Raw genomic sequence first — 12,096 nt, forward strand, 5'->3', positions numbered from 1 at the left:
GTCCACAACCAGAAGAATCGAAGGATGCAAGAGATACTTGGATTTTAATTTTTTTTTTATTTATCAAACACACCAAAATCAGTCAGCCAAGCAATTGTATATGGTATATATGATAGTACCCCCCGCCCCCCTTTTTTTTTCTCAAAACTGCTACCTGAACAGCTTTCTATCAGGATTTTGCTAGATTTTGGGGTGGTTGAGACCCTGTCACCCACCAGAAAATATGAGCCCCTGCACTGAACGGCATCGGAATCCCATCTATACAATCATAAAAACAGGAGCAGTGTTGCAAGCAGACCATTTTTGTAGCAGTTACTCGGTAATCATTCATGTGATATTTTCACAATTTGGACCTTGACAGAGAGCAGAAACTGGAGGAAACCAGTTTTGCTTGTAAGAATAACCTTTACTCGCCACGGTGTAATGAAGAGAAATGTTGGTGCTTGTTTAACTGTAAATGGTTAATTTGTGTCTTTGCATATTTAGAAAAGCTCTTCAGCATATAGTATTAGAAGTAGGTATTATGTTTAGAACAGTGGTGGCCAAATTGGGTCCTCGAGAGCCGCTATCCAGCCTGTTCTCTAGGGCTGGGTATTGTCGCCAACCTCACGATACGATACGTATCACGATACAGGGGTCACAGTACGATACGTATCGCGATACATACATCTTAAAGGCGATACGTATCCCGATGTTTTACATTAATTTACTTGCATTTTATAATAACAGTCATATGTATACCTAAAGGATATGTTTATTATGCTGGTTGACAAAAACCTTTTTGTGAGTAGCTCTTCTGGTTTACCACCAAGCGGCATGCCTGGTCTAAATGTGTACGCACTGCAGAGCAAGGAGCAGTTTTCACAGACACACCGAGAAAATGTACTAATAGGCATGAGCAAAAATATCAAAGTATTAAAATTACAGCTCTAAAATGTGCTTATTTAAAAATATTTGCGGAAATAAAAACAGCATTATTTTCATGTAACACATTCAATTTTGTTTTTTTAAACAAAATATACGAAAATTGGTACATTATGACACGTGTGCCATGTTAAGTTTATAAGTAAATAAATGTTGATATTCTTCCTCTGCTTTAATTTTTCTTAGCCAAGACACAGTGTCCAATCACCGGTGAGGTATTTTTGCATTAATTGAAGGCAATTAACTTCAAAGACGCTGCTGGTTTTTATTTTTTAGGTACAATGCAATCTGCAAAGGCAAACATTAACTGCCTATTTAAAGATAAAGAGCAATATCGATTCTGACGCCTGCGTATCGATACGTGTATTGTAATGAGGCCTGCAACGATATATTGCCGTATCGATTTTTTTGGGCACACCCCTACTGTTCTCCACGTCTCCCTCCTTCAGCGCAGTTGAATCGAATGATCAGCTCCTCAGTAAGCTTTGCAGAAGACTGATAAACGATCCTGATGATGAATCAGTGAAGAGAAACTTGGGAACTGGCTCGATCGCGGCTCTCGAGGTCCGAACTTGGCCACTCGTTGGGTTTAGAATATGCCACAGGCCAAAAAAAAAAAAGAATGTCGGGCCACAAAGCCCCCTGGGCCACAGTTTGGACACCACTGCTTTCAGAAATGTGCATTTTGTTGACTGATTATATTTCCACTCCTCAATAGATGTAAGGCCAGAGGTGACCCAGAGCCAGCAATACACTGGATATCTCCCGATGGCAAACTCGTTTCAAACTCCTCCAGAACACTGGTCTACACCAACGGAAGTCTGGATATCCTCATCAGTACTGTAAAAGACACAGGCTCTTTCACCTGCATCTCCTCCAACCCCGCTGGTGAAGCCCACCAAACTGTTGCATTGGTTATCATTAAACTCCCGCACATCGCCAACAACACCAACAACATCCAGGAGCCTGACCCAGGATCGTCTGACATTTCCACATCCACGCGGAGTGGAAACAATGGAAGCAACGTGACCGGCGATGTGAAGGGTGGGGTCGAAAAGAGGGTGGTGAGCGCTGAGGCGACATCGTCAACCGCACTCATCAAATTTAACTTCCAGAGGAATATTCCAGGTATTCGGATGTTCCAGATCCAGTACAATGGGAGCCAAGACGATTCACTTGTCTATCGGTAAGTCTGACAGAAGCATTACATCCATACTAAATAAATAAAACACAATGAAGTTAAAGTGATTATACAACAGCAACTTAATACCGCCTAATGATCCGGGCAAGGGGAAGGTTGCGAATGACATGCCTGAATTGTATAGATCGCATTACAGTGGAATACATGCAAATTTAATGACCAGGGGGGTTGATAGCGGGTTTTGGAATATGGCAAAACAAGAGCTGATAGCTCTGCTACATGGGCTTGCCAAGGGTAATTATATTCCGTATGCCAATTTAATAATGAAAAGTGTAACTACAAACACTGGAAACAAGGTTCAAACAATTGCAATAATCAGGATAGGTAATTACAGGCAGTGTTCTACAACTGAACAGGTGTGTGTTCAATGCAATTTTTTTTACCTGCTGTCCATTCCCAAAATATCCATGCAAATACTACATGAACATCATTTGATTTATCAGTCCACAATTGGATGGGCAACTTTTTGACAGATATAAAGGAAAGCATCCATAAACCCAAGTGACCTCAATCTGAACACCCCAAGATAGCCGATGACAGGGAAGCTGTTTTCTTCTCATGTTTTCACAGGATTACCGACATTAAATCAAGCTCACTGGAATGATTGGTATTTGAGCAAAATGTTTACTCTTGTGAAATGGTAGGATAGAATTATTTTGCACAAAGAATATTTGTTGGGAGATCTGCAAGTATTATCTGCCTTTCATAGCAACACTAATCCTAATACATACTTCAGCTGTGCACATCAGCATGAAATAGAAGCGCAGTGAGATTGAATATTAAGTGTTATGCTAATATCAGTGACAATGTCAATGTTATTTATATGTAAAGTAATATTTTTTATGAGCATAGCAATATCCGTGCAACTGTTTGTATGTATGCTTAGATTACTGGCACATATTTCTGTGACAGTTAAATATAATACTTGAAGTGATTCATTTAACTCATGAAATAACAGCTTCTACTGTATGTTGTTATTGTCACAGTGTCAGTAACATATCTATCAGCCTACTGCAAAGTCTTGTCAAATGAAAGGCACCTGTGTTCCCCCCATTCTTTTATAATCTGTGATATATTTTTATCGGGTTTGGAAATTGGGTTGGAAATGAGCAGGATGCCTTTTTTCAAGCTATTTCCGTTGGTCAGTAATGATTGTGATTTTGAACTGGTTTCTCATTAATATTCAATATGTAAATAAGCTTTGCTCTGACTGGGTCTCAGTTGTCCTTAATTTGATATGGAAAGTGGCTATCCTCTGATTGGTTGCTGTCAATGTGTGGGCATCTTGTCTTCATTGTGCAGTTTGGTACATAAGCTTTAAATGACATAGCCACACATATAACTCTCAATGCCCGATGCTCATGAAAAAAAAAAAAAAAAAAAAGTGACATCACCTGCGTCCATACCTAGAAGGGAGGAAAACACAGATGTAAATAAACAACACGATTCCGAACAGACAAGTGTGTGCAAGCGATTCCCCAATCTAAACGGTATCAGTACTAGTAAAAATGCTCAAATTACTACCATATTACCCATATGGAGGTAAGGTCACCCATGACAACACTTTTAGGTGACAGCAAATTCTGCTTTGCAAAATTGAGAACAAACTTTGCCCAGTCTGTGACGAGTGACCACCTTCATAAGAAGCACCAAGTTTTGAGCCTCAGCTCTGCATGCGTAGTTAGTGAGTCACATGTTTGCTTATTTTTTGATGGATAGATGAAATTTAGGTGTTAATATTCTGTTTGTGTTGTGAACTTTACTGAATAATATGCTCATAACATTGTTATGAGCCCAGACTGCTGTCTGTGACAGCTTTAAAGTGACATTTTGCAGACGGAAAGACACTTTTCCAGCATTGAGCTACTTTGTGTATTGTAGAGATGAAACTGTGTTGCAGTAAACAGTGTCAGTTTCGTTGTATTTTGTTTCTACGTTGTTATTTTTCATCTCTTTGGCCGTGTAATTAATTCTGGCTTGCAGTTCAGCGTAGTCACCATTCATTAGTAGCAGTCACGTAACGGCTGCGTGAGGTGCATTCAGGGAGACCTTGTAAACAAAACCAAACACATTCTTTTCTTACAGTGCAGTTTTATAAAGCAAATTAATCCAGAAATTAACATTTGTATTGGAATGCTTCAGTTAACTCACACCGTACGATCACACTGGTGCAATGATCATTTTGTTTTGTTTGAAATGACACTAGTATGGAGCACCATTACAATAATCCATCCATCCATCCATCCATCCATCCATCCATTTTCTTGGCCGCTTATTCCTCACAAGGGTCACGGGGGTGCTGGAGCCTATCCCAGCTGGCTTTGGGCAGTAGGCAGGGTACACCCTGAACTGGTTGCCAGCCAATCGCAGGTCAATGAACATCATTATCATTATTATTATTATTAGTAGTAGTAGTAGTAGTAGTAGTAGTAGTAGTAGTAGTATTGTTGTTATAATAAATAAAGGACATTTTGGTCACCATTTCAAGATGTAATGGCATTATGAAATATCCATATTCGGTGTTGCTGATAAAGTACTCGTAGTTGATCTGAAAAGTGTGGTATTTGGCAGCACAGCAAACCCCCCACTCCACCACCAACAATTTTGACCAGTACACTTATTCACTCAACACCAGTGAAGGAAAAAGTCTTGACGTTAGCGTGTTACCTACAAGTACCACCATGTATCCCCTCTTGTACAATGCATGACAACAGAGGAACCTCTAAATCAGCCCCAATTCAAAACTGAGTCAGCTGACTTGAATTTGGGCTTGAATCGGGCATTCCAGTGAATGGCTGTCTTTTCCAACCGCTTTTCTCCCTGATAGCCCTTCTCAACATGAAACACTGAAGTCATTTGCATATCTCTGTTATTGTACTCTCTTTTCTTCAGAAAGCAGATTGATTTTCTTTTAACACCCCGGTTGGCAAAACAAAGTCAAGCGCATTGATTCTGCCTTTCCATTAAACACAGAGCAGATAGGGAAAAGAATGGGAAGGAGGGCATAAGGTGAAAACACAGGTTAAAATGCAGGGGGAAATTGGAAGGATTATGTGGACAGGAAATAAGTAACAGCAGTAGTGACTGGTGGCATTTTCAAGGAAGGGGGCAACCTTGCATGCGGTGGTGCAAGCCTGTATGAGCGTCTGGGTCGCACAAAGATCCGACTAAAAGCAGTTAAAAGGTCAAGAATGTGAAGGATGGGTTATCATTATTCACTTGAATGGAATGATATATTTACATGCATCCTTCACTTCATAGTACAAGGTCAAGAACATTTGTTGTGTGTCGTTATTCAATCCATTACACTTGATCAAATAGAGAATGTCCTTATTTACTGGAGATCCAGTCCATAATTTCTCAGTGGCTTTGCTTGAAACTAGTCACCAACACATTGGCTTGCCATATCGTCACCCTCTTAAAATGATTGCCTCAGTCATTTTTTTTGCAAAAAAATATTTGTTTTGCTTAAATCATCTCCTCACGATGCAAATGGTTACATTTTTTTGTGTTTCCTGAAAAATCTAGAAAAATGATTCAACAATGGGTTCACCGATTCCGTTCCTCGAGGTCTGGAGTCCTGCAGGTTTTAGATGTTTCTGCCCACTAGCACACCTGGTTCATATAATGAGATCATCAGCATGCCTCATAATGATCCTTATCTTTAGTATCAGGTGTGTTGGTAGACGGAAACGTCTAAAACCTGCAGAACTCCGGACCTCGAGGAACGGAATTGGTCAACCCTGATTTAGGAGATTATTTTAAGAAGGCGTCGATATGCTGCATTCGAGGAAAGTGGGAAGTCATACTTTTCCGAGTTCATACCAGGAAGTGAGCATGGAACGCCAAGTTGCGAAGTTGGAAAAACAAACATACAAAAAAAAACAAAAAACGATTGCCTTGATCTGCCGTCACTCGACAATGGCAAGCCCCTTGGAGCAAAACATCATTTTCAAGTTATCGGTACACTCAAAGGGCATCAATACTGGTTATGTTATTTTGCGTGCAAAACGATAGGCATGCTCATGCGCTACACGCTTGAGCGCACGCCCCCTCCTGTGGCCGAGTGAAACAACATGGCGTCCATGTTGTCAGTTGGCTAGACTCTCTTTATATACGGCTCTGCGTACGCCGTTACATGAGTGCCACCCAGTGGTCAGACTGAAACGCCACATTTGAATTAAACAGTGACAAACGTGTGTTGCCGCAACTCTATCTAAATGGTAGATAGTCCTAAATTACTTAGTTATATTGAATTTAATTATTTGCATTTCACGTTTATCTATTTTTTTAAATTCATTTTATTGTGCGATCTATTACAAAATGTCTTTTATGAACAAATTGAAAAAAATAGAATTGCCATTAACGTCATGAAATTTTAAGGTAATTTGCTATATTGGGATATATAGGTAATTCTTTTAATAATTATTTGTCTTTTGTTTTTAATTTTATACATCAAAAGTACTAATGGGGGCGGCACGGCGGTTGAGTGGTTAGCACGTCCGCCTCTCAGTTCTGAGGACTCAGGTTCGAATCCAGGCTCCGGCCTTCCTGGGTGGAGTTTGCATGTTCTCCCCGTGGCTGGGTGGGTCTTCTCCGGGGACTCCGGTCTCCTCCCACATTCCAAAGACATGCATGGCAGGTTAATTGGGCGCTCCGAATTGTCTAGGTGTGCTTGTGAATGTGGATGGTTGTTCGTCTCTGTGTGCCCTGAGATTGGCTGACAACCAGTCCAGGGTGTACCCCGCATGTTAAATCACTCTTATGAGTTTTCTCAGTCGTCCCCATTAAAAGGTAACCTACATGGGAAAAAATATAACTCACTCAAAGATAAAAGATTAGGAAACTAAGAGAGTAACAGGAGGCTTCAAGAAAAGCAAACAAACACTGCATTAATAAAAATAAAAATCAAGGTTCTAGCTTAGATGAAATGTAGTGAACATCCACATACACCCCATATATAAGCGGTCAAGAAAATGGATGGATGGATGAAAAATACTAAGGGTATCGGTGAGTACTGAAGAGTTGCGTAATGTATCGGTATCGAACATCCCGAGATAACAATACCCATCCATCCATTCCATCCATTTTACTTGACCACTTATTCCTCACAAGGGTCGCTGCTGGAGCCTATCTCAGCTGGCTTTGGGCAGTAGGCGGGGGGACACCTTGGACTGGTTGCCAGCCAATCGCAGGGCATAGATCACAATATAACTTTTATTATTGAATTTAAACATCAGTTTGTTTTGTTTGTTTTTCCATATGTGCTAAAATGTAATCACTACTACCTGACAATTATAGATGTTAATTTGTTTGTTTTTTTGTTTTCATCACAAGTATTTTTATTGTCTTATCAATAATTTTTCTTTAATTCTTTGTCTTCAAGAAAAATAATGTTGTGACCTAAAAGTGACAAAGTATACTTTTATTGGCGTGTCCTCCCTATTATGGTGACCTTGTATACATGCAATGTATTCTGTAACTGTAACGTAACACTCAGAATTGTTGATTCTGTATTGATTGCAACAGGAAAACTTCATTCAACATACTCCGGTGGGAAGTGATATTCAGGCGGTTTACCGATACTGTTTTCTTGCTTATGTATTGTATTTCTCCTGCTCCATAAAAGTTGAATGTCTTTACATAGGTTATTATTTAAAGACTAATTTAGCCCGTAATTAAGCCCTAATTAAGCCCGTATTTTACTGAGCGGCGAAGGTTTGCGAGTGTTTCCAAAGGTAGCGAATGTTTATTTTTCGTTGGGGTTAATTCATGGTAGCAAAAATAAAACACGACATTTGCAACCAAGCCCAAATCTATAAATGTGGCCTGCGATTGACCGGCAACCAGTCCAGGGTGTATTCTGTCTTGTGCATAAAATCGTCTGATCGACTGCACCTCCCCGTGACTTGAGCCGGATAACTGGTAGAGAAAGTGGATGGACAAATGGATAATTTATATTGTTGCAAATCAATGTTATATACAAGATGGTAAAACGTAAGCTCACTACTTGGCCTTGAGGCACTTGAGTTTATACAAAAAAGTATTCATTTAATTTGTTTAATTTGCTATTTTGTAATGTGCTGCATGAAGCGTTTTCACAGCAAAACCTTCACTAATGCAGATAGTACTATAGAGCAAAGCTTCGTTTCCCCTTGCAGTGTCAGTAGAGCAGGGAGAGTATTTTATCTTCTCTTTGATTTATTTGTCCCATTTAGGACTTGAATCGAATAGCCTGTACCCAAGCTTTTGCTGTTAACCTCTTGTTGCAGGGCTATGTCATGTAAAGGCTGACAGAGATTAAATAATGTGATTATTTTAGGACTGTGACCTGCTTGAGGCAGCAGATAACCTCACTAGTTTGACAAAACTGTTCACAGCTTGATCAATTACAAGCGTAGAACTAAAAGCAAGCATGTGATGATAATACATATACTAATCTAATGAATTCTTTCATAAAGGGACGGTTTATTAATACTTTGAAAAACTATTGTTATGGTTTATAGCCACATATCGCTGGCATCAAACAGAATCCTCGTACCTCCCAAATTATCGCTTTTCAGGAGACCAAAAACCAAAACAATCATTGTCAAGTTGCTGAAGTTGTTCCCATGCAGTGTGCACACTTTAAAGGGATGGTTTAATATTCTGATTTTATTCAAATAAACAGGCAGGTTTTGTTTTTCCTTCTGTTATTGAATTGATTTTACTTTATTTGTGCGCAAGCAATTTCATTCCATTTTATTGTGAGACTTGCGTGAAAAACCTTTCGTATCAAAGAAACTCCCAAACAATACTTTTACATTATATACTCAATGTTGTCAATATTTTCATTGTAATATTAAATAAGTATACAAGAGGCAACTATGTAAATACATCCTGTGAACCTAACCTGTCTCATAAATTATCAATTGTAAATCAGGCTATCCAATTGATGTCAATTATTTCATATGAACTATTTGTTCATCTATTTTGAATGCATTTTCCTTTTTAACTGCCTTAATTGAACTCTATTACCTTTATATTTTTACATGAGCTATTTTTTAAATCTTGACAATGTTTTATAGTTACATTTATTCAACCATTAACATTGCATCAGCAAGCCATTTGCAGCATTTTAGTAATGCATAATTCAATGTTTAGTTAGGCAATACAAATTGCTTCAATGTTAAAGGTAAATTACTCCAAATCTCCATAAAAAGCAAATGCAAAGTAATTCCAATTTTTGTTAATAAACTTGTCAGTTTAAACCCAGCAACAATGAAATCGTTATACCTTTCTTAAAAACTGCTTGTATAGGACACGAGCATCCTAAAAAGACATATTACCAGAAGTGTGGTTAAAATCTTAGGATGATGAAATTATGATGATGATGATGATGATGATGATGATGATTAACATTTAGATACCATGACATACAGAAGAATGTGATTTGAAGATCAAGTGTATATGCATGGATGGCATTGAAAAGATGAGGAAATGGCCTGTGTTGTGTGTGCCAAGTGATGATAGATTGCATACAAAGTGAGCCTTGCACAGGGAGGATCTTATCTGTTGATCGGCTGCAATGGCGAGGAGCTGAATACATTGAATGAGGCAAGACTTGACATACCCAGGAGAGTTCCAGTCTGAGATCAGCAAGTCTGGTATGGGATTAGAGATTTTAAAAAAATGGTATTGCATAAACCTTGCCATAAGTGTTAAAGATAATACAATGGCAAATTTGATTAATAAATCTTAAGCGATTGTTCGATAAAACTCATATGTCATCTAAGGAGAAACAAACGTCAGGAGAGGAAGAATTCAATTGTAGTCTATTTCAGGGAACATGAAAATGGATGGCGCGATGGATGAAATAGCCTGAGACGAAAGCAGACAGATGCCGCTCCTCTGCATCTCAGCATGATTTCTATCTGCTACTTGCTACTCAACCATGGTGAGTTTAAGAATATATATAGTGCTTCTCATGGTTGAGTAGCGGGCTGAGGGAGAATTGAGACTTACAAAAAAAAAAGAAAGAAAGAAAAGGAAGAAGAAGGGGGGAAAAACAGCAAATCCCACAGACTGCTTGGAAAAACTTGAGCCAAGTGGATCTTTCTTGTAGAGGAAACCAAAGAAATTGCAATGGGAAGAAATGTGTTCTTGTGTTTGGACATTAACTGGTGTTGATTCACTGATTCACGTTTAGCTTTACAGCTGTTTATGTAAGAAGTACTGACATTTGTATTGGATTGTCATTTTTGGCTCAACGTAACAAGCTGAATTGGGAGGGTTACTTTAAAAATGGATGTCCACAAATGTAGTTAGCAACATACTCCAAGTCCCATAATATTCAAATAAACCAACTTTTAATTACAATTGGAGTACGACAGTACTGTATCACAGCTCAAAATAACTTGTTTTTTTATCCTTTGGGGAGCGATTTTGCTAATCGATGACTTCATTTGAGGAACTTTGGGAAATGAATCAAGGGGCTTATTAAACAATAAAAATATAACAATATAACAAATCAACAATTTGTGTCCTTTTTTATATAACAAACAAATTTGTGAAATTCACATTATGAATTGCAGCGAGCAAATTGTATTTCCTTGTCTCGAAACATTTCCAGTGGGGCAATTTTGAGCGCAAATAAAACATTTCGAGGCCTATTCACTAAAGGTTTGCGTCACCTTTGCAAATGGGGAGATCCGTCACTAAGTGCGCGGCCAAACAGATTGTGTCACGGCGCGCCAGTGTTATTTGCATGTATGTAAATTAGGTCATTTGCATACATTTGACGCAAAATATGCCCACCCCAATGCAAATGAGACTCATTGATATGCAGCGTCTAATTCACTAACGCAAATAGCCACACCTCGTTTGCGTGACGCAAATAATGTTTATGGAAAGCATGTATTAACCTGACGCAACCTCGATCCCGGGATCATGACAGCAGTCTGTGCCATTTGCAGCATAACATGCACAGCAGATCATGCAGAGAGGAGAGAGGGGGGGGGAAATATTTCCTTGTTAGTTTAGGACACATAACGTAACCCGGGCTGATCGGCAATGGCGGGGAGGCATTTTACGATCATTCTTACGAGCCAGATGCATACTGTATGCCCACGCCAACCTTCGAAAATACATTTTTAAAAAACAATCGCACCAATAATGTGTACTTTATAAATGACTGACGTTGTGTCGTCCTCTCTGCTCTGTACAGCTTAATGGCGCTATAAACGCTTACTCTCGGTCCAACCTCGCTTTCTGATAATGTCATCTTTCTCTGTTACTATAACAACCATGTTCTTGGCGGGCGCAAATCCATTGCCATGTGTGGTAAATCAGGTGCAAATTTGCTCCAAGCTGTCAGTTTTGTGGGCGTGTTTGCGCCAGTATATGATTCGAGCAATATCCTTAGTGAATAGGTGGGGAACTGGGCGCAGACTGCGGGTGCAGTTGTGGTGCAATATTTCGCGCAATCACCGGACGCAGCGCATTCTTAGTGAATATGCCCCTTCATTTTGAACTCGGAATTTCTAAATGGTTTGTGTAAACCTTTAGCAAAGCTACATTGATTAAAAAAAGAGATCAACTGGAATATAATTTTGAGAGTATGCATTGCGTAGATCTTAAGTCAAAATCATAACTCAGGACATTATTTAGGGAAAAAAAACAACAGTAGTGGTATTGGCAGTATTTAGCTTCAGCGGCAGAACACCTGAGGCTCGTTCTCAACATAGGCGACCTTGGGTCAATTCCTGCAAGCGGCTCTTTCCTGGAGGTCATTTTCTCACTCACTCCTTTCCTCTCCAAACTGTCCTATCATTAAAAGGCAAACAGCCCCCAAATATATTAAAAAATAAAATAAAATACATGTGATATTGTACATATTGTGTTTTATGTTTAGAATTTAAGTGAGTTTTATTTTATTTGAAAGACTGCAGCCAATTGACTCGCATATTGCAGGTAGAAATTGTGAAATAGAC

The 12,096-nt window shown here is 39.0% G+C and overlaps 1 protein-coding gene across 2 annotated transcripts in view; it reads left to right on the plus strand.

Moving 5' to 3' along the window:
• The window catches only part of lrfn5a (leucine rich repeat and fibronectin type III domain containing 5a), a 159,512-nt gene that overhangs the window by 126,151 nt on the left and 21,265 nt on the right, over nucleotides 1-12,096 (plus strand). For both annotated transcript variants that reach the window (XM_077539419.1, XM_077539418.1), the window contains one exon: nucleotides 1,643-2,110. In XM_077539419.1, the coding sequence (XP_077395545.1) occupies nucleotides 1,643-2,110 (468 nt within the window). The remainder of the gene's footprint in view (nucleotides 1-1,642; nucleotides 2,111-12,096) is intronic.

Source organism: Festucalex cinctus, chromosome 12, assembly GCF_051991245.1.
Source record: "Festucalex cinctus isolate MCC-2025b chromosome 12, RoL_Fcin_1.0, whole genome shotgun sequence".
Taxonomy (NCBI): domain Eukaryota; kingdom Metazoa; phylum Chordata; class Actinopteri; order Syngnathiformes; family Syngnathidae; genus Festucalex; species Festucalex cinctus.